The sequence below is a fragment of the Apaloderma vittatum genome, unplaced genomic scaffold, assembly GCF_000703405.1.
Source record: "Apaloderma vittatum isolate BGI_N311 unplaced genomic scaffold, ASM70340v1 scaffold33247, whole genome shotgun sequence".
In the NCBI taxonomy this organism is placed as follows: Eukaryota; Metazoa; Chordata; class Aves; order Trogoniformes; family Trogonidae; genus Apaloderma; species Apaloderma vittatum.
The window spans coordinates 12,012-36,010 of record NW_009725189.1 but is presented as its reverse complement, the minus strand read 5'-3'; the positions used below and the strand labels follow the sequence as shown (position 1 = coordinate 36,010).

Genomic DNA, 23,999 nt, shown 5'->3' with positions numbered 1-23,999 from the left:
CTCTCATTCTTATGTGTGCTTTCTCACTCTTGTTCATATAAATGAGTTTTTGCAGGCAGAATCTTTGCATTTAGGTAGATGCATAGGAGGAAAAATGTAGTATTCTTCTCATCCTAAATCTGTTGTGGTAAGAGAGGATGTGTGTAGAAAGGGTGCACACAGCAAAGCTGTTGCCCTTGCTCTAAGCTGGCAAGCTCAAATCTTATCATCCTTTGGAAGAAGCTACACACAGCAGGCTGCAGGACAGCTGTCCAAGCTGAGCCTGAGATCAAATTCAAATATAAAAAGACTACAGATAGTCTAATTCAACAGCAATCCTAAAGAAAATCTATGCAGAATTTTAAGTTTCAGATTTTTTTATTTATTTATATCCTAGTCAGTTTGCGGTCCAGATTGGTTCTCCTCACATAGTTATTTTCTGGAGCGAAAGCTAATATTATGTTCCATATTTTACAGCTCTAGTTCTTCAGATCTTGGCTAACCCCTTCACTTGGCGGGTTTGCTGTCTCTCTGTACAATCATGTTATGTTTCTGAATGAGGAGGCAAACTCCAGAAATCTGCTGTGCAGCCTGGGGCCTTAGTTTACACCTCATGTCTCAGTTCAAGGCTTTTAGACACATTAAACACAACCTTAATGGGACATTGGTATTTATTGGCTTTACCAAACTAGGAAAAGGTATTTTGGCTTCAGTAAGGTTCAAGTCTCACCTTCAGAAAAAACCTGTCTGTAGGACACTGTAAATCACATTGCACCTTCTGTCAGTCACCTCCCTATCTTGCGAAACCAGAGCTTATAACTGCTTCACTGGAGCTGACTGAATGCAGAGGGCATCCAGCTGGACTGCAAACAGTACTGCTAAAGAAGGGGAAAGGGACTGTTTGCTTTAAAAATCAGGAGCCTAACTGCCCATTTTTCTGATCTAAACATGCCATCAGCTTAAGGTGAGAAAAGAGTGCTTCAAAACACCAGGGCCGGTGGGGAAAAGAAAGCCTGTTTTGCTGATCTCCTTGATGTGGGATGTGTTGACCTTGAAGCTTTTAGAACAAGCAAATAAAATAGAAGTGGTAACTCAGTCACTGAATTAGCAAAACAACTGCACTGTTCTGGCAATACTGTAGGTTACATCAATAAAGTACTTTCATCTCTACCTCACAGAAATCAGATAGTGATCTGTCACATTATTACAATGTTAAAGCTATAAAACAAAGAGTGGAACCAATATTATACCTATATAGCTCAGTAAAAAGGCCACAAAGGCTATTCTCTGTAATGAGATATTATACATCATCTAGGCACAAAGGGCAAAAATCATAACAAATGTAGCTAAATAAAGCAAACCTTCACTACAAGGTGCCTATGGTCATATTCAAAATATGACGTTGGTGCCTCATGTACAATTTAGGTGCATTAATCCACTGAAGAAACACAAAAAAAGTTCTGCCTACCCTTTTAGCTTCTATCTATCTATGTGATAGACTGCACACATGTTAAATTGTGCCTAGAGGGATCCCTAGCAGCACGCAAACAAGACTTGAAGTGCATCTGAAGATACAGCATGTCAGGTGAAGCTGTTATCTGAAGGTGGAACAGAACTAACTCAGTGTGGTGCTTTTTATGGCATTGTTGGTTCATGCTGTGCTGGACGACAGCACAAGCTTACCTGTGCCCGAGATCCACTGGTCAGCTATTCTCCAAATACAGGTATTCTGGTAAAAATGCTTATTTAGGTGCCTGAAGTTCTCCTATCAAATGTATTTAGAGGTGATTCTGCTGGGCAAAGAGTATAGGACCGTTTTCATCCATTCATTGCTTTTTGTTCCACAGATTAGGGTTTTGCCATATCTAATTCATGGATGCTAAAATTTTCTATTAGATTTGACTCTTCAAGACTTTCTGAAGTCCAGAGTTGTAAATTGTTAGGTTGCCATCCGTAATGCAGGGGCTGCAAAAAACTGCCTTTCCTTTAATAGTGCTTCTCTAAATGCCATACACAGTCAAATCCCAAACTGCCAGTCTGAAGTAAGTGTGACCAGATTACGTTATTCATTGCAGTATGCCCATTAGAAAGTGATGCGATGGTAATCAGGTGATAACGCGGAACATTAGACTCAGCATCGTGGCCAGAAGAGGCTCATGTGGTCATTGCAATCTAGCCCAATGTTACAGTTGGTGATAGTGTTTAGAAAATCCCCAGGGAAAGTGTTGTTTTCACAAAGTGTACTGAGATTATGCTGTGAAATAATTAGGAAAACATGACTGACATTTCATTTAGTTTCATTTCATTTTGTTTCATTTCATTTCATATCCTCTCTTATTTATATAAAGTTTTCTAAAAAATCTACAGTGACATTATTTTGTATGTTTTCCTGGCTGAAGTTGGCCAATTAAATCCTTGTTTTGAAAAGATTTTTCTTTTTCCCTCAGCAAAGTTATTTTGATGGAATTAATTACTTTATTTACAGTACGTTTGTTTCTACTCATGACAGAGTTTCTCACAGCAGTTGGTGTCGGGATTTGTATTTAATTACCATTTTCCTGTGTCGAATACTTTTAAAACCCACCTGAGTAATTCTATCGAAATGTAGAATAAGGATGAGACTTACCATGTTCAACACTTCCACCAGTCACAAAGAACCATCTTGCCTGCAGCTATTTGTCCCATGAAATATTTGCATTACCCTAAATATTCCAAGTCACACTTTAGTTCAGGAATTCCCCTCCTATTAATAACTTTCTTCATGTAACATAAAACTTAAATGGATGAGGAAAGAATTCATGTGTAAAATTACTGACTTCTGAAAAATGCTGACGAGTGAAGGTCACTTGTTGACAGCAAACCAAAGCACTGAAACTGCATCCCAAAAATACTGCACTTACAAATGTATTTAATTCCAGTTAATTGCATTCTGATTCAGTTTTCAGCTGTCAACACTAATGATCCATAGTCTAACCTTAATGTAACGGGTTTTGTTTTGTTTGCTTTATTGTTTTAGCTCCAGAAGTGTTCCAGGCCTTCATGGATGGAGGTTCAGGATATTCATACCCAGTAGACTGGTGGTCACTAGGAATTACAGCATATGAATTACTGAGGGGTTGGGTAAGAGTGATGGGGTTTGTTGTTATTTAACATACGACTGACAGAAGTCCCCAAGTTTGCAGGGCCTCTGAGTGCACACTTTGTGTAAAATTTGAGTGGATGAGGCTTCCGTTCAGGTCAGGAATGATATCCTGAGTCCTTCCCAGCTGGAAACATTCTCAGGAAAGTTTCACCCCACTCTCAATTACATTATGAAAGTTTTCTTAAGTTTGGCTAAGGAAAGGCCTAATGTTTTAATGGCTTCTCAACAGTGTTGAATTGGAAACAATGATATGTTTTTTCCAGATAAAAGTTGAGCTACTTCAGGCTTTGTTGTATCTCTGATTCTTTTGGCTAATATCTTAAAAAAACTGATGTTATACTGTAAAATGCTTGGGCTAACTACAGAAAATGCTTATCTGCCAGTGCACTCAATATTTATCTAACCAATTATGTGAATCATCTTAATGAAAAATCTTCCTGAGCATGGTCAAATATCACAGAAGATAATGAAAAATTCTTGTCCATTTTGGTACAAAAGATTGAAGTTTATTGCTTAAATATTTACTATTCCCTATGGAAATCAATAATTCAGGTATTATTTCAAGATAGTGACACGTGGCTAAAATCACTGATTTTTTTTGTTCTTCATTCCTATTTTGGAAAAAAGAAATTATTGCAGTGCAGTATACTATTTTTAAGGGAGGAATATTTGTTATCATATAACACTAACACAGTTCTGCTACACTGTCTTGTTAAATGTTCGTGATGTGAAATGACCTGTCCCACAAAGATCTCACATTTTCATGTAGGATGACAAAAAAAGGAAACTAGAAATAAAGAACAATTATTATTCCCATTTATAGATGAAAATTACATTTCAAAGTGTCTGCACACTGTTACTTCAGTCCAGAAGCTACACTTTTCAAAGGCCTAAGACTTGGCCAAACTATATTTTATTTCCATAGAAACGACAGAAGTCGTGCTCCTGATACAAAGATGTCTCCCATGACAAACCTCAGTCCCTGGTCTCAAAGGACAGAAGTATTAAAAACCTTTTAAAAAAAAAAAAAGTCTTTGGCATTTTTCTCAACCATCATTCTCAAAAATTACTGAGTTTTTTAACTGACATTCTTCCCAGGATGGAAAATTTAAACCTAACATTTAAGGTCTGGAAGTGAGAAGCATAATACATTCTCAACTCTAGTCACGGACAGCAGTCCTAGCTGCACGGAAATTCAAAAAACATCTTCCTGGTTTTATATCAACGCTTTCACCAATGAGTGTCTCCAAGAAAGCAGCACAATGAACGATTCTGTAAGGAAAGCTGAACTCCCAAGACTGATCGGTAAAGATACCTAGCCACTTTAATAAACGAAAAATTGTACAGAATGGTATCCATTTGCCAAGATCCATACAGTCTTCTCTGAATAAAAAAAGCTGAGACTGAATCAATTTTAAAAAAAAAAAAACACCACAACCAACAATATTGCCATCTGTCTGTGCTCCAGTCAACCAAGCCAGATGCTTGTTTTCTCCTGAAGAGCATCTCTCGCACGCTGAGCAAGCCAGAGGGTGGCTTGGTAGCCCCCACCTTTGCATGGAATAGGAAAAGGTGCGTTTTTTTCCTGCTTGTACTTCTAAATATTCCTAGTCTAGACAAGGCCTAAACTAACAGCAGTGACCAGACAAGTAGCTGAGGCTTGAGGAAATGTGCTCAACCAAATGCGTGTTGCCGTCTGCAACAGCTGTGAGCTCCAAAGCCCCATCTGCCGCAGCCTCCCCATGCAGATGGCCGCAAAGAGGCAGCCTGTGCATCCGAGGCTGTCAGCAAAACCTGCGGGCAGGCAGCCCCCTCCTCCACCATCCTCCCACAGAACTTTTATTCAGCGGTGAGAAGAGATGCCCTGCTGGTGCAGAGCAGAGGGGTAGGGGCTAGGTGCAGCCCTGGGGAAGGAGAAAGATGTTGCATGGGGCAGAGCCACCAGGAGATGTGACTTTCTTCATCAAGCATGGCACGTGCTAGTGCATGGGGAAGGCAGGAGGGAAGGAGGATTAGAAATGAGGAGCATCAGGGAGTGCAGTCATTTTCCACCTCTGAGCTGTGCATAGCGTGACACTGCCTGCCTGAATTCCGTAGGAGCTAAGTGAAAAGAGTTGCTTTTTACCAAGTTGAATTTTTTGTTTTAGTCTTGTTATGAGATGGAAGAGTCCTCAGGAGAGGCTCAGGGTGCTCAAGGCACTGCAGCCATTCTTAAACCTTGCTCCATGCTGCCAGGCAGAGGAGACAAGGCATTGCTGCAAACAGGGCTGTAGCTACAGGAGGAGGTTGCCTGCAGTACAGTGCTGTCTGGATCCTTTTTTGGTTAACAACAGTAGTGACAGCATTTCTCAATGTGTTACAGGCACACTCCACTCCTTAGCCAGATGATAATAAAAGACCTAACAAAAAGAAAGTAAATTCGTAAAGCTTTGCATCAAACATTGATCTTTTCCCAAGTCCATGAAAATAAACATCATGATGCAAACCATGATGTGTCAGTCTCTTCTTAAGATATAGACAACTGCTAAAATACTGGAATAACTCTAGATACCATGCCCTCAACAGAGATGAAGTGAAGGAAAGACATAGTAGGTGGGATTCTTGGACTCTGATTTTCACTGCAACATAAACATATTACAGCAAGCATTGTTTAAACACCATGAACAAAAGCAAACCAATTTTGTTTTCGTTTTCAAAAGACCAAGCTTACAATGGCCATTTATAGTTCAAATTTACTAATAACAATATAAAACTCCCTGCAAAATCTCAAAAAGTCAAGACTGTAGAATGTAAATTATCCTTAAAATAAGATGAGTTTTTAAGGATTTTCCAGTGAAAAAAAAAGGCATGACCAGAAACACCTTTAACAGAAGAACTTTCAATGATTCATTATTCCTTAAAGTTTCTATTTTTAGTGCTAAGTCACAATTCGGATTCAATGATCATATTGATTACATTGTTACATCGAACCTAAATCAGTAGTGGGTTACCTCTTGACAACAGTCAGAAATTTAATTTTTAGTAGCTGTTACAGCAGCTTTACCACAACTAGGGAAAAGCATATAATGGACTATTTCAAATTACAATTTTGAACCTAATTCAAGAAAATTATATATTTAGAGCAGTGCTTAGGTCCTTTTGAATTCATATGGATGTGATATAGCTAAACAACAACAGACTAAATGAATGTGAATCAAAGCAAAACAATTTAAGAAATCCTTGGATTTATTTTTAGAACAAGCCTTCCAATGTCTTGGAACTGACTTAGTTTCATATGTATGTTCAAAGTTAAGCATGTGCAATCTTCTCAAAATAAGAATATCTTCCAGTCCTTTTTCAAAAATGGCTCCGATTCACTATTAGATTAGATAACTAACAGCTACACATATTCTCAGTTAATAATCTTGTACCAATAGATGCTAGCAAAAGTTAAGGGATAATTCAGTTTAGTGAAGGTAACAAGTGTCTGCCCTTTGCTGTTGAGGACGTTAGATTAGAAGATAACTCTATGTTGTGTATGAATTACGATGCATCAGTTCGCACGTTGCTGCTGTGATGGCATTTAGCTGCAGGTCTCATATCATGTATTTGTCAACTACTGGGTACAACTTAGTTCACAAGCAATCCACGCTTTATCCTTGTTTAGAAAAATACATCAACATAGAATATCATTCTAGCAGCTTGCTTCACAAATACAAGTCTTTAAAAAATATATGCACAATAATTAATAAGAATATAAATTTATATGTAGCACCTTAATTTCCAAATGCTAAATTTAATAAAAGATAAATCACAGCAGTCTTCTTGAGCAAAACACTGTGAAGCATATGGCTTCTCTTCACCTACAAAAGAACTTAGGCACAAACACAGCACGGCAGGTCCATATAATCCACAAGGTCCATGTAATGAGTTAATTTTATATTTCAAAAAGGGAAAAGGAAAAAGATTTGGAGAATTTCCTCTTTTACTGGAGTTCTTACATATTTCTATAAGGATTTTTTAATTTATCTTCCTACTACTCAGTAAAATCAGGATGACAAATCTCCCTTCAGCCACCACTTTTCCATGTTGTCAGTTTAGATAACAAGTACATTCTAGTACTACAAGTAAAAGATAGTAAATAATCCACATTTTGCATAGAATGCCCCAGGAACAAAATTATTCAGCCATCTCATTTGAACTGATACTTCTTCTCATGAGTGGAAAAAAATTGCAGAGGAAATGCATCTATGAGTAATTATATTCATTATGACTAAAGAAAAGCATACATACAAAGAAGGATTAGCCTCAACATTGTTATAAGATGTTTTGGTGCTTTTGATATTTCCAGCATAAATAATACCAAGCTCAGGAAAATTTTAATTGTCTACACTCTTTTATCCATTCTTACTGACTTGGTATTGATTTAACTTTGTCCCAGAGGCCCTATGAAATTCATTCAGCCACCCCCATCGATGAGATACTCAACATGTTCAAGATAGAAAGAGTTCACTACTCATCTACATGGTGCAAGGGCATGATAGCACTACTGAAAAAGGTAAGAAAGACAAACACTTTCTGTTCTCTCTTCTCTCCACATCCAGAAGGCCCTTCAGCAATGCAGAGGCATCAGGCAACCACACATCTCAGGTAGTCAAATTTCAAAGATAAGAAAGCAGTGTTTATTCCTATACTTTTCTGAATATGAGTGATGCAATATTTTTTCTTGAGAATTTGGATTATTCTTAGGCTTAGACTTAGGATTTTCATAGTCTCAAAGAAATAGAAATCTAATATTTTTGTTTGGTTTAGCACTGATTCACTAGTGATAGCGAAACACTAGTGGTCAGCAATTCCCACCCTGTGCCCTGGCCTATTCTCTTCAGTACTGGTTGTGCATGTGGGAAAGGGGAAGGAAGGACCACTCTGCCGCCTGTATTTCTGCCACAGTTTCCAGCCAGGGAAGTTAGAAAAGGGCTGTATCTTTCCCTGTCTCATACTGCTATAGTTATAACAACAGCCAAGACACTTTGCTGTAAATATAAAGCTACAAGACAGTGTTCTTTTTGAATGCATCACGACCCTGGAACTCACTTTCTTCCTCAAATCTCAATTGCTTGGTTTAATGTTCTGGCCGTGCTGCAAGGCTCATCTGACTCTTTTAGGTATTTCAGACCATCAGTGTTGATATTTGAGCAGGAAAGTGTGAACAGAGCAATGCAAGATAATTTCCTTTGCAGCAATGAGCAATCTATTTTTGATAGATGGAGGAATGAGGTGGTTAATTTTAATTGCTGCTAGGATGCTCAGTGTAACTATATCTTCCAATAAATTAAAGATGAAATACAAATTGTTAGGTGGCGTTGAACTTCGATGTTTCATGTCGTTCGGACTCTTGTGTATTAGTAAACAGACTTCTGTTACTTAATTATACACTTCATGCCTGCAACAGCCATCTGGTGGCAATTAAATTATATTCATATCCTACGAGTTATTACTTTTATTTTTTTATATTGTGACTTCTAGGAGTTGTTAAAAGATCCCCTAGGTATTTTCTTAGTCAGGATTGTGTATCATATAAGTTGTTTGTGTGATATGCGTATGGCATCCAGTCCCTTAGGAAATGCCTTGTGCTTGATCACAGCTCCTCACTAGGGACCCGGAGTGCCGTCTTTCAAGCCTTGCAGACATCCAAAGCTCTCCATACCTAGCTGATGTCAATTGGGATGCTGTTCTAGAGAAAGCTGTGACTCCAGGCTTTGTTCCTAATGTAAGTCGATATTCCAGGTGAACCACATTTGCAAATTCTGAGTTTAATGATCATTGCTGTTTTATTTGTTTACGCTTGCATTTATAGCTCTTCAGTGATTTACCGCTCACAGAAGCTTTACTTTGGATTCCACTTTCATTTACTCAGACATAGTTAAGGGAAAATATGGCCCATTTCACTAGATCACAACAAAAACTCATTAACCTTGATTCCCTTTTTGTTCCTTTCAAATAAAAAACATTTTCCAGACTTTGCATTTCAGCTGTTATAGAAAAAAATTACCAGAGATAACTCTGAGTCAAAGAATATCAAGAATACCAAGTTGCTGCTCTGAAAGTTAGGCATTTGTATAACATTTTCAAGACTTTTTAACATCCCTGTGGGCTGTTCGTATATCGCTTAAAGAATATTGTTCAAAAGACTGACCTATTTCTTTTGTCACAGTTTTCTACATTAAAATATTCAGATTTTGTGGGGAAATCTGGTGGTTTTAGTTTTTACTGTGGTGCCATTTTGTTGATATTTTCATTTTGGTAATTTGTAAGTTAAATGCATTTGGGGGCCATGAATCAAAAGGAATGACTGCGTTGTTAACATGCTTCTCCACTTTGTTCACTTCTATCGCGCCATAATTCTCCTTCAGATAACGCATTTGCAGCATACTAAGTTTTGTTTATAATCTATTTTTAATTGTTTTTTGTTTGGTTTTTTTATGGAACTGTAAATAGAGACGAGAAAGAGGGAGTAGCTAGACCCTGTCCTCATTCAGGAGCACATTAGAGTTCTTGCTAAATCTGATGGGGACAAAATCCAGACCTACAGAAGCTGAAGGTGAAAAAGCATTGCCTAATGGAGCAAAGGAAGAAGGGTGGGTTGCCAAAATGTTGCTGGCAGTGTTCATTGTTCTTCTTGGCACCTAACTGGAGCCTTTCCTGGATGCAACATCCTGCAGGAGAAGAAAGTTATGGGTGGACAATCAGGGCTTTCCTCAGGGATCTTGGGGAAAGACCAGAAATACAGCAGGTAACTAGCACAACAGGTGGAGAGAAAAGCGACCTCCCTCTTCACCAGGGGTGAAATTCCTTCCTTTCACATTGTAGCTCAAGGGCGGTGCAAGCTGAAAGCTCAGGAAGTGAATGTCCTATCTACCAAACCAAGGCTAGGACTCCTTCACTCTTAGTGTCCTTGCAGCTGGAGTAATAGCTGTGCCGTGCCAGCTCCTTCCCCTAAGCTCTCCCAGGTTGCTATCCTGCTCAAAGCACTGCTGAACAAAGCTCCTCCCTGGCCAGGTGGATTGTGGACTCCATTCTCCATGATGCTGTGGATCTACAAGATGAATAGAGACTGCTTTTCCTCTTTTCCTTTTTTTCTAGTTTGAGCTGCTCTCTATCAGAGGTATGAGCTGACCCCTTCTTAGACAGAACTGAACAGATTATTTAGACCTTCTGTTTCTAGCTGAAAGTTTAATCCGCAATTGTCAACATGCAGGAAACTTCATGACCCCGCTTTGTATTTTAAAAGAGGTACTGAGTTCCCATACTCAACTGTACAACATACACGGGAATCCAGAGAGCCCTTGACTCCACAAAGCCCGGTTGTACCTGGCGACATCTCTTAGGACTTCAAGTTAAGAGGGAAGTCTTCAGCCTGCTTCAGCAAAAATGGCTACTGAGACCTGCCTATGGCAAACCTGGTTCTCTGCTCCTCTTGCTACTCCAGTGTTTTCCTTTCCCCTCTGTCTCTTTGCTCCCACTTGAGCTTGAACAGGGCCATACCTTCCATTTTAATCCGGCTCCTGAGGACTGTACTGAAGCAAGCTTGGTCCAGGAGTGTATAGCTAACTAAAGCAATGGGTGTCACCCTGCTAAGCCTGTCTCCTAAGCAGTGAGGTGCAGCAGCTTGGCTGTAGTAATAGAACCTAATGAAGGGACTGCAAGTTTTCCACATCCATCTGGCTTATGCCCAGCCTATCCAGAGCTGGAGTAAAACCCTTATGTCATGGTCTGCATCTGGCCACCAAATAACCCTGACTCCTTAATTCACAGTTCTTATCACAGAATCACAGAATTTTAGGGGCTGGAAGGGACCTCAAAAGATCATCTAGTCCAGCCCCCCTGCCAGAGCAGGATCACCTACAGTAGATTGCACAGGAAAGCGTCCAGGCAGGTTTTCAATGTCTCCAGAGAAGGAGACTCTACAACCTCCCTGGGCAGCCTGTGCCAGGGCTCTGTCACCCTCACAGTGAAAAAGTTTTTCCCTAATGTTTTTGTGGAACCTCCTATGTTCCAGCTTGCACCCATTGCCCCTTGTCCTGTCATTGGACATCACTGAGAAGAGCCTGGCTCCATCCTCCTGACACTCCCCCTTGACATATTTATAAACATTTATGAGATTATCCCTCAGCCTTCTCCTCTCCAATCTGAAGAGACCCAGCTCCCTCAGCCTTTCCTCATAAGGGAGATATTCCACTCCCTTCATCATCTCATGTGGCTGTTTACTTCTTTCCACTTGGATTTAGTTTGTTTTGAGGGTACTTTACTCCTGAGAGAGTATAGATAAATTTCCTGACTTCTTAAGAATGGTGAAAAAAGCAATTTTAAATGTAATTTCAGAAGCAACTGTGGAATTTATGTATCTTGTGCTGCTCTATTAGCCTACCTATGTGGCTGATGTTGACAATGGTGAAAGTGATGGAGAGAAAGGAGGAAGTCCTCTTGAAATACTTTGAACTGTCTGCCACTAAATATGCATCCAAAGACAGCTATTCTTTTCACATCTGGATTCACCTTATCTGTGTGATCTGTAATATTGGAGGGGAATCTGTAATAATGAAGGCAAAATATTTTTCTATGCTTAAAAGGAAATAGGAGTAAAAGTTTACTTTTATCTGCTCAGATTAATCTGAAAGTCCCATTACAAGGTCTAGCAGACACTTCAGGACAGAAGCTGATATTGCAGAGCTTGTTCCACCTGGTTGATCAGGTGTGTTAGGAAAAATAACAAGAAGAAGAGAGCCAAAGTTTCTTTTCTAGCACAACAATTCTTTTTATAGTAAACTGTTTTATGAGACCAAGCTTGGCAAGGCATTTTCCTAGAATTTAGCTCTCTGTTGCACCAGCAAAACCTTGATTGGTTAACTAGGGCCACACAACAAAATATTTCTTGGTTTTCAGGCCTTGGTGAGATGGTGAATTAAGGCAAACACGTACTGTGATCCGGGAAGAATTTTATAACTAGAGTTTTATAACTTGTTGACAACTTGCCGTTACTGTCAGGAGCTTGCCTGTCTTCTGCAGGCAACAGCGCAGGTGGGAGACTTGTGTTAGGAAGGTCTCATCATTAAATTTATCTTTCTGAAAATTGATCCCATAGACATCCTTCTTCCTTAACTAGTACGCCCATTTCTTTATGATTTATCTAGTTTCTTTATATTCAGCTTGGAGTCATAAATTATTAGTAGGCTTTTTTATTGTTAAATATTTGTGTTAAATATTTGATAAAGAAAACAATAATTATTTCAATGTAATTTTCTCTCATTTTTAAACCTATAGAATTAAAGTGATATACTTTAAGTGCTCAAACAAATCTTAAAACTGTATATGCTTAGGAAAGGAACTGATATTGCTAAAACATAAACATTTATTTATAAAGAAATATAAGTGAGCTATAAACCTCAATTAATAAAAAAAAATAAATAAACATTATTAAACCTGACCGGATAGTATGCAGGACAAGGCATCAGAGAGATTATTTATACTTTGACTCTATAGACTTTGCTAGAAATAAAAATGATGGAGTGATCTCTAAATCAAATGTTTCACTGTAGGACACTACAAGTTATACAAGTGGATTCTGACGTGATTTTAGTGCATAGTGTCTTCGGTTGCTAAATAATGTCTGTCATTTACATGTGACTTACCTTCACAGCAACAACGAGACTGAATTCCCAGTGGGAAACAGGCTGCTTTTAAGATCTTCCACCACAGAATTCGAATTGTTTGCAAATTTTTGTTTAAATGCTTTGAGAGAATAAGGATAAGAAAGGAGCTCATGTTATTCTGATTACAGAAGTAGAAAAACACTGATCCAGTTATTAGGAAGCCAAGTAATGACTTTTTAAAAATGTATTGCGTTCAGCTCAACTATAGATTTCCTGGCCATACCCTAGATCTCATCCCCAGATAGGAGAGGAACAGTTCATCCCAAATGCTACCATGAGACGGCTTTACTGCACCAATCGATAGAATTTTAAAAGTCCTCAAGGAATGTATACTTTTATGCTTAAAAGATCTGAAATAATCAGGAACTTGAAAAGAATTAAGGTAGAATCTGAAAATAATCAAGGAAAAATCTGAAAAGAATCAAGCAAGGAAAACAACCATATAGAAAAGAAAAGGTGTTTCTAATCATCTTACTTAAAAAAACTTCCTGATAAAACAAAGAACCTTAAAATTTGGTTCAAGTATCACAAATTAACATAAAAATGGAGAATTCAGAATATTTAAGTAATGGGTTAGGAAAAATATAATGGAACCATTTCTTTTTATATATAAATGCTTCTAACAAAAAAGGCTTGCTCCTCCCTTTGCTATCATGAACAGGAGCTAGGTAACTGAATCCACCTGCAACTCTTCAGCAAAACCAGATTTTAGCAAATAAGGTCATAGAGATACCATCTTCCATCCCTCCTTCACTATTACAGTTGCCATTTATGTTCTACGGCATTAGTTAATATTCTGATGAAGACCACGGGCCAGACTAATTTCTCTCATTAGGTCACTTTACGAGTATATCTCTAGGCATCTAGGAAGAGGATCTAATGGTTTTTAATTGCTTTATAATATGATTTTTATCTTACCTTCCTTATTTAAACTTCAAGCACCCCAGCCCTAAAAAGTCTGTTTTCATTTTGCAGATGTGGTTGGGAAACTTGATTATTAATGCTATTAACATTTGCCAGGCAATCTAAAAAACTACAATGAAGCTTCAAAGAGTAACTGTGAATCCTTTTGTACCAGAAAGGAAGACTGAACTGTGATCCTACATTTGAACTTGAAGAAATGATTTTAGAGTCCAAGCCTCTCCATAAAAAGAAAAAGCGACTTGCCAAAAACAAATCCAAAGATGGAGCTAAGGAAACTTGCCCACTGGTAAGTTGGAGTCTGGGCCTGTGGTCAGTGACATTTCATTTACATTCTCTAACAGACAAACTCAATTAAGATCAGCTTTATCATCTCTGAAAACAGCTTTGACCTCTATGTCCCTCATTTCACGTATAGATAAACCATCTCCAATGCAAGATGAAAAGCAACCATCTATTTCAGTCAAATAGTAACAGTAGGTTTAGCTTGTAATAATTTTTAAGATTCTCACAGATGCTCATTTAAAGTATGAAAAAGTGCTGCCAGTTGGCAAATATGCTTCCCACACACGGGCAGATAGTTACAAGTAGTATTTATCTACTGCTAGTACCAGAAATGAAAGGAATGCAGTGAACATCTTGTTATTTATAAATGTTTTAAAGCTGTCTCTTGCAGTCTTGACTAATGTGTCCCTTATAGAAAGTTTCATTGTATAAACAGTCTGCACTTCTGAGAAGATTAAAAAATAATCATTTTCCAGACTTTAATTTTCATTTCAGTGAGGATTTCATAAATTCTGTTGCTACTCCTAATGATTTTGTATGCTCACACAAGCTGTTCCTAGGGCTGTCAGAGATAAACATCTTCAGGATTTTTTGGTGGGAAGCTTCTTCCAAAGAGAGAAAGATTTTTTGTGCTATCACAATCCACTTTTGAAAAGTCTTCAAAATGTCTTTCCATAGTGTTCATTCATAAGCCTTTTCATTCAGTGTCATTTCTGTTGTTGTGATTTTTGTCTATAATTTTCCATCTTTTTAAATCAACCTATTCATCCTGTTTTTTAAAGAATGTACACCTGCAGCAGTGCTTGGAAACCGTTAGGAAAGAATTCATCATATTCAACAGAGAGAAGTAAGTGCATTTCTTAATGCTTGTTTAGCATTTACTACTGAAATTAATCTGAGAACTGCTTTTTTTTTTTTTTCCCTCTCATTGTAAGGAAAAGTGATTAATGATCACAACAGCAGAGACTAAAAGGCTGGATTTCCACTGATTTCTTCCTCTTAGAGTCTCTGGTGTGATGGTTTTGCAGTTCTTCCACTTCTGAAAGCAAACAGAAGTGCTTGTGGTGAAAGTATTTTAGAGAGATAAGGTAAAAGTCACTAATGTTCACCAGAGAAACTGCCAGAGATTAAGGAAAGGAAGTACAATAAAAGGGGCTACTTTTTCACAAGTCGAGCAAAACCAAGAAAAGTGATAAAGTCATGAAATTTGAACTGTATGAACTGCAGTGTTCTGACTTGGAAACACTATTTATATTTCAACACTGTAAAAAAGTTTATTTCAACTTTAGTTATTTCAACAGAGCTAAATATCAAAATAGATCAGACATGAAGCAAGTGCTTCATAGTCTAAGAGTCAGCCAGAATTCGTGGAAACAGAAGTCTGAATCCAAAGGATGTAAATAATCATCCTGGCCCAGTTAATACACTGTATTTCATGTAGTTTACTGTTTGAATTACAGCCACTATTGACTTGTTTGTCTTAACAAATATAGCTCGTAACAGAGAAGATGTTTGTGTCTTTGGTCAAATTCTTGCATTTCATCCAAGTATATCCAAGTATATTCAGTGTTTTATCTGACCTAATTACATCTGCAAGCCTTTCTAATGGAGCTGTGAAATGTTAGAAATTAATTAAAAAGGAGTTACTAACTTAATGCTTACAATGCAGGTAATTCTATCTTCTGTAATTAAAACTGGGAAGGGGTTTATCAACTTTGCACAGTCGACATAATGTCATGAAGAAAATTTTGCCATGGATAACCCCATTTTTCCTGTTACAATCTGTGGGACATGTCTATGTCCAGCACTGTTCACAGAAACTGCAGTGAGGACTTAAAAAGAAAAGGAAGGTTCAACAGATTCTTCCATTATTTCGTATGGTCTCTAGCACAGGAGAGCCATATATTTATGTAAGAGACTTAAGTGACCAAGTCAGTTTTCAGAAGGGTTTTGGACTTCTCTGAATCAGTTCTGGTATTAGTGAATTAGAGAATGTCTGAACTTTGTAGGAGTTTTATTAGCCCACAAAATTAAAATTACTAAGATTGTAATAAGAATATTAGAAAAAGATTACATTAATGTGTTTCCAAGATGATGTTCATTTCCAGATATGACTTCCCCATTCCAGAGTCATGTATCAAGGAAACAAAATATATAGCAATTATTGAAAGATGAAATAAAATACCAGATTCTGTAAAACATTTTCAAAATCCTACTGTGTGTGTTCACTAGCACTGAACAGTTTCTTTTAGCATTATTTCACATTGTTATTCTTAAATCTTTTTTAGCAGCACGTAGGAAGTTTCTTCATTTGTTTCATATTGCACAAGTATGGTAGTAACAAAAGCAATAAAGGACTCTGAGAGGACTCTCGAATACAAGGAAAATGGAAGCAAAAGATAAAACACATGTTTCAGTCCTTGCTTGATTTGCCTTGAAAAGGTAAAGGAAAAATATTTGGTATAGATCTGCAACAGATCCTGCATTGTCTAAAGCCAGATCACAATAATTTCTTGTTTAAATTGTATTAGAGCTGAAGGAGGACATGGAGAGACTTCTGTAGTACTCTTCAAAGAAAAAAAAAAAGTTAATAAGGGGGGAAGCAGAGGTCAAATTTTTGAAGTGCAAAGTAAATTCAAGTTAAAGGGAATAAAATGAGAGCAACGACAGACTCAGTCACCATACTGGAGAGAAGAGACTACACAGTATACATCAGAGTAATTTGTGGTGAGTTTCCTTAGACCTTTTTTGTTCCCCAAGACTGTATGTACAGGCTGAGGCTGTGCTTGCATGGCTTTCTAAATCCATAGGGGTGACTGAGTTCTTAGAAAGAGCTGCAAATGTTGAGAGACTTGAGCTCTTCCTATAAACACGATATGCAATAATATGCGAATGTGTCATTAGGTGAGCTATCAATCCTAAACAGGGCTTTAAATCAGTCTCAGATTAAAGCAATCCAATATTTGTAAAATATCTGCTATGAAAAGCAGAATCTGGTTTTGTTCAATATCTTTCTGATACTTCCAGGCTATGTCTCTTTTCCACTATATATCTTTCATCCTGCAACAGATATGACAAATCTTGAAATATACCACATTCATTTTCTTTCCAAGAAGCTCAGGAGACAATCAGAAATTGTAAGATTGCAGATAAGGGGGTGAGGAGGTAGAGAAAAGGCTTACTAGACTAAAAAGAATTAAAAATTAATTGAAGAGACAGAAGGAAAAAGCTTATTAAGTTTAAGTTAATGCCAACAAAGAATGTGCGCATATTTACTTTTGTATAGCTTTCCGCAGTTAAGTAATTGGAAACTGGTAGTTAGAGGGTTGATTTAAGTACGAGGAGTGCATGAGGAAGACAGAGTCCTTTTTAGCTAAGCCAAGCTTTCAAATGACTAGTCTCAGTAAAAAATGATGATGTTTTTCCAGATGGCTTTATGAGCAGTCAGGCAACATACCTTCTCAGTAAGTCTTACATTGTTCTTGATGAAATTTATTTGGTTGGAGTGTAGTTTAACTGTGTAGTTGATATTTGTGATTTGAACAGTTATGTGATGGTATTTGAAGAAATCAAAATAAGTAGGATATTGTATACAGCCAGAAAGCACAAACATACACTGCAGAATGATAGAGTAAAAGTGTTTTGTTAACACAGAAATTAGGAAATGAGGACTCGAAGCTGTGATATTCACTGTTTGCTTTATATATTGGATTTAACTGTACAGGGATTCGTGGAAAAGGAAGTGTACTCAGTGATTGCCAGCAATGGTTAACAGTGGTTAGATTGGTATACCTTTACTTACATGCTCCTGATCACACAGTGTTTTCTGTTGATACTATTCAGAATTCATTGGGAAGAAGCAACAGAGAGATGATCAACTATGCTCAGTTTCTCTGTAGAAAATCCAGAAAACAACCCCATCAAACCCAGACAATTCCAGTAGATGAAACAAATCCATTTTCTTAACGCTTGCATAAGTGCAAAAGCCTGTCCTGTGGACCAAAAATGGCAATTATAGAATTCCAGGTACAGTTCTGTGCTTCAGTTTAGCTAGGCATGTTCTCTCTAGAGATCATCTAGTCCAACCCCCCCTGCCAGAGCAAGATCCCCTAGGGCAGCCACACAGGAACGCGTCAGATGGGTTTGAAAGTCTCCAGAGAAGGAGACTCCACACCCTCTCTGGGCAGCCTGTGCCAGGGCTCTGTCACCCTCATAGCAAACAGGTTTCTCCTCATGTTGAGGTGGAACTTCCTATGTTCTAACTTAAACCCATTATTTCTTGTTCTATTACTGGGCACCACTGAGAAGAGATTGTCCCTTTCCTCTTGACACCTACCTCTCAGATATTTATATATGTTAATAAGCTCATTTAAGTTGATTATATCATCTGAATAATAGTACCATCTGAAGTTGATTTCAGGGACCTTTTTAGCTTCTTTTTCTGAGAAATTATTTTTTTGTCTTTTTAAATTTATTTTTACAGATAGATGCTTTATTATATCTAGAAATGGAGTACCAAACATTATGCAGCATCTGAATATGTATTCCTGCAGATTTGCTAGCAATTTTTCAAGGGATTTCATCTCATTTAGAAGCCGTAGGCTATATTTTCAATTTATTTTTTGGGGGGGAGGTGGAGAAAGGTTCTACAGATAAAGCCACACAGTTTGTTTGTAGCTTTCTAAAAAGCTAGGCACAGATTATTTTCCTGTTTTGTGACATTATCACTGAACAAATGTTCACGTGCATCTACATCTGTTTATGAATGTCCAAAACCTGAAATAGCCAAAAACGAAGAAATAGATCCAATATTAGCTTGTAGTGTAATCATATTTCCTACCCTTTTCTGTTTTTTAGGCTCTTTTCACTGAAAGATGTCTCTAAGATTAAAAAGATGAGCGAACAAAGAATGGAGGAGAAAACACGGGCAATATCTGCTCCTCAGGCAGAATAATCCTTCATTAGATGCTTCACAATTTTTTCATCATAATTATCAGTCTGCCAATGAAAATCATATCGCCACCTTTTACTGAGTAGAACACGTATTTCATATATCCAATGTACATGAAAATGGGTTAGAATTCTACAAACCTGCTTAAATAAATGTAATGGACCAATGAGCAAAATGTTGATATTTTTAACACTATTTTTTCCACTAGAAGTGGAAAGTTTCTAAAACTTACTAATGATTTGCAAGTTGGAGTGTTTTGGTTTTTTTACTTAATATTCTTCAGTAGCATTGCTATGATATTCATATGTCTATTTCCCATTGATCTGATCAGGCTTGCCTCTTTCCTAAGCTACTGGTACACCTTATTTCTCTTTTCAGTATTCATTTAATTCAGCCACACTAAAACATTTGCCACAAATTAAAACAGTCAGATGGCTGATGCACAATTCCTACAGTAATTCCTACTGTCTGTCCATACCTATTTCCCTCCTAAAAGGTACTGGACATCTCTAGGCAAGCAAACAGCCATCCGTTCCCAGGGTAAACAGCAAAAGTTGAGGGAGAATATTTTTAAGCATATTAAGACGTTTCAGATCATGTTGTCTGATTTTATCCATATCATGGGTGAAAAGCGTACTTAATATTCTCTGGATTTTTTTATGAGATCAAGTTTATTACCTCTCTCTATGTGTTCCTTTTCTTTCCTTTCAATTGTCTTTTCAGATTCAAATCCAGAGTCCCCCAGTGCTTTCTGTCATTTCAGTTTGATTGTAATTGAATATTCATAATGATTTGCAGTATATCTCATTGAATGTACTTTTCTTAATAGCTATCAGTTAGTGTCTCTAGAGATATATATTATCATAATCCCCATAATATCTGAATGCTTTTCAGATGAGGCTCCAACACAACTTTTCTTTTCGTGCCACTTCTGCTGACCTTAATTCAGTTTAAATCCATCTCTTTCTGAACATTTCAAGTGGTTGCACTGCTGATCTCTTTCTTGTACCTTTTGTAATGGATATTTCTGCTTTTGGAAATTGCTCCTTCAGTCTCACCTAATTAAAAAGATTTCTTTCTGAATATGTATGAACTCAGCTTAGTTTTGAGCTCTAATAACTGCTGTTTGGTCACACAAGCTCTTTCACTTCTGCCTTTGATTCATGCTCATTATTTGTGACTTACAATTACCGGTCCAAATGTTATTCTTTTATTAGTCAACCAAGCTGCCTAAAGGTTTGAGCATAGAGGGTCCAAGCTGGTAATTTTTTCTGTAGGTAAACCTTCAAATTCACTTTTTTTCTGAGAAAAGAGTGGTCATACAAAAGCCATAGTTTCAATAATGTGTTCTCTTCAGAGTTACATGTAGAAGGGAAAAAAAAAAAAGGATAATAAGTATCTATAACCTCATTTTCAAAGCTTTCCAAGAAAAATGGTCAAACATTTTCCAAGCAAGTACCCATATCATGGTACTGGCTGCACTTCACCAAATCGACATCCAGCTTTGGAAATGAAATTTTGTGTGGGGGTGCATATATCAGAGTGGAAAAGAAAAGAAAAATCTTTGTTTGGGCATCTCAGACCTGGGAGAACCAGAACTGTATGATGCTGAGCACTATACAAGATCAATTTTTTTTATAGGTTACATGTGACAAGTCATATCCATGATAAATGAAGGCTGCATAACAGGTCATGACTGTTCAGTGACCATAGAGGATTACTTCCATGATTTCTTTTCAAGTCCTGCACTAGCATAAATTCTCAGTTGTTATGAGTCTCCAAAAATTAAGAATGAGTCATGAAGACTGAACTCCTCGTCCTGTTCTAGGAAAGCATTTTGAGGCCAGCTGCTGAAGTAAAGCAGAAACAAGACAGTAGTGATATAATATTATTATTGCCAGTCATTCTGATACTCTATGTGTCTGTTGAATATATTCATAACCAAGTTGGAAAGTGAGGTGAATAGTGAGGTGACAAAGTCAACTTATGATACCAGAGTAGTCAAAACTAAATCTGATGACAAAAAGATACGGTAGATAATGATAGTCATGGTTCTGAGTTGAAGGATAATAAGAAAATGGCAGCTGAATTTCAGTACTGATAAATGCAAATACATTAGGAAGAAAATAATTTAAACTTTACCTTTAGCTGAATTAACTTCAGTTATGAAGGAAAGAGATTTTGAAATGGCTGTGGGAAGCCCAATTGTTATTGGGCAACTAAAAGATGTTATGCTCAAAACTGAAAAGAAAGCTTTAGAGAAATGAACATCAGGATGTCATTGTCTGTATACAGTTATATCTTCATATACTTACACCTGCATCTTCCATTCTGTGTACAGTTCTGCTTCCTTATCTCAAAAATATACAGAGGACTTAGAATGGTTGCCAAAAAAAGAAAAAAACAAGATTAAACAGAGACGTGGCACGGCTCACATTGAAGATTTTCATAGACTTGAACTAATTTAAGCTCATAGAAGAGATAACTGAACAGACAGAAACTGAGTAAATAATAATATGTTATGAAACTAAGCAATGATTATTCACTCCTTCTGGTAACTCAAGGACACAGCTATCGAGCTGCAAGTTGAAAAACAAACCATGCTTTTTTCATATAACGCAGCACATTGCCCAGTGGTGCTTTGGATGCTAAACATACTGGATAGATTCAGAAAAGGATTAGAGAAATTAATGGGGAAAAAAAATCCATCAAGGCCCATGACACTTTTGATGGACTTACTGGTTTAGGAAGTCTGGAAAGGTCAAAAATGAGGAGGATATGCCACTGCAGACATTAGTCTCCATTTGGCTTGTTCATTGACACTGTCGTCTAGTGTCTGAAACGGGACACTACGAGACATGAGAATCTCTGTTAGATAGAGTGACTGCATATGTGCTTTTATGCTTTCTCACTCTTTACAAGGTCTTGATCTTCACAGAGTTTTCATAAGGATTTGCACAAGAGTTGCACAATAAAATATACCTATATATGTGTACAAGTCTGCATATATGCAAGTACAGTTAGATCATTATTTTCTGTGGATCCTTGTGTTGGGCACCCAAATTCTCCATGCATTGTGTAGGGTGGCTTGGTGATTAACTAGGGGCTGTGCATTACAATCAATGTGAACTACCAGCTAAGTCTATTTTGGGGTGTCCATCCTTCAGAGAATGCACAATTCACTAGACTTCTGGTGAATTTTCTCACAGAAGCCAACTCTGTAGCCCCATCACTACCAAAATCTGGCCACACAAACTCAGTACAGCTTTCCACATACCTTGACTCTTAAATAATTGACTGTACAACTCTCATGAAGCTGCAGATTCAATTAAAGATGACACATTAATGAAATCAGTGCTCCTACACAAGTAGGTTGTCACAGTTAATATTTTCCTCATTCACCTTTGAACCAGCATTTTCTTCTCAGTACCAGGAGAGAGCTATGAAAAGCAAAGAGACAGCACAAGATGAGATTAAATGGCCATGTCTTGGTGATGTCTGGCTGCCCTTTTGTACAGCCTGCTCTGCTGTAGCAATCTGTCACACTGGTTCACTGCCACAGAGCTGTAGACATGTACACCATCATCACTGCAAAGACAGAAGGCATTTCACAGGTGTCATATTATTATTTGTCTTTAAATTCTCAATCTGCTAGCAAAATTATGTTTGTTGCTGTGATCTTCTGTGCTCTTCTGTCTGTTAACAGGCCTCTTCAGTCCAGGTCCTCTGTAAAATGTTCCTGTCCTGAGGTCCTGGTCTTCATTGAGGGTAGCAGTGGCTGAAAAAATGTTTCTGGTAAAGCAGGTCTAACTAGACGCAGATGAAGAATTGTCCTTCTGGCTGTATATTTCATTTGGACTTGACTCAAAGGATCACTTTACTGAGAAACATTCACCAGAAGAATAAAGGAAGAGAATTCACCAGAAGAATAAAGGAAGAGAATACTTCAGAACAACTCCTGTAATTGAGGTGGCATCTCAAGCACTGATGTTCAGTGAAACACCTGAAACATCTGAAAGGAGGTTGTAGAGGGATAGGGATCAGTCTGTTCAACCAAGTCACAAGTGATAGGACAAGAGGAAACAGCCTCAGGTTGCACCAAGGGAAGCTTAGATTGGATATTAGGAAAAATTCCTTTACTGAAAGCGTTATCAGTCATTGGCATGGGTTGCCCAGGCCAGTGGTGGTGTCTCCTTTCCTGGAGGTATTTAAGCAGACATAGTGCTGAGGGATGTGTTTTAGTTGAGGACTTGTCAGTGTTAGGTTAATGATTGGACTGGATGATCTTTTCCAACCTAGGTCGTTCTGTGATTCTGTGATCTATCCATCTGCTGACAGCTAAACAAAAGGATGAGCCTGTATCCCTCTGGATACACATCAAAGGTAGGCTAGGAAATTAATACCTTTCTTGAGAATGAGTTACGACACACAGCGCTGAGAAATGTTCTTATTCTTGGGCAAATGCCTGCAGTTTTTAAACTGGATATTGGCTTGCTAGAAAGAAAATTTTGTCCTTGTGGCCCCACAAAATCTAATGGACAGTACATGGTTTGGAAATTTTATATCTGCTTTCCTGTTCCTTGTACCTGTAGATCTAAGGACATACCTAAACTAGAAAAACTAGTTTGCATTTTAAAATGTAGCTGAACAAGTCAGATACTGTTTAGGATATACCTGGTCCTGAGTAGAGAGTAACCCCATTCTGAGACACCTATTTTACTAGTCGGAACATGGTTTTAATGTTAGTTGGTTGTTTTAGTCTCATTTTCTTAAATAGCTGCACATCATTCAATGTTTTCATTTATTTACTTCATGTCTTCACTCTTATTTGGTTTTATTAATTCCCAGCGTAAACCTGAGATCTCAAGATGTTGCAGGTCAACATGCTCCAGCACCCAGTGCAATTCGTCACTTGACTTCCACATACTAGCATTTCACATGTCACTCACGCCGTATGTGCACCTGAACCCATTAAGTTTGATTATAAATTGCCGGTTGATAGAAAATTATGTTCACAGGCATTTACTGAGTA

General features: G+C 37.7%; 1 protein-coding gene across 1 annotated transcript in view; it reads left to right on the top strand.

Annotated features, from left to right (window-relative positions):
- Window positions 1-23,999, top strand: part of LOC104276470 (serine/threonine-protein kinase 32B-like) — a 48,485-nt gene that overhangs the window by 15,975 nt on the left and 8,511 nt on the right. The window contains exons 3-7 of the mRNA XM_009872796.1: window positions 2,996-3,099; window positions 7,542-7,658; window positions 8,745-8,870; window positions 13,889-14,020; window positions 14,799-14,863. Of these exons, the coding sequence (XP_009871098.1) occupies window positions 2,996-3,099; window positions 7,542-7,658; window positions 8,745-8,870; window positions 13,889-14,020; window positions 14,799-14,863 (544 nt within the window). The remainder of the gene's footprint in view (window positions 1-2,995; window positions 3,100-7,541; window positions 7,659-8,744; window positions 8,871-13,888; window positions 14,021-14,798; window positions 14,864-23,999) is intronic.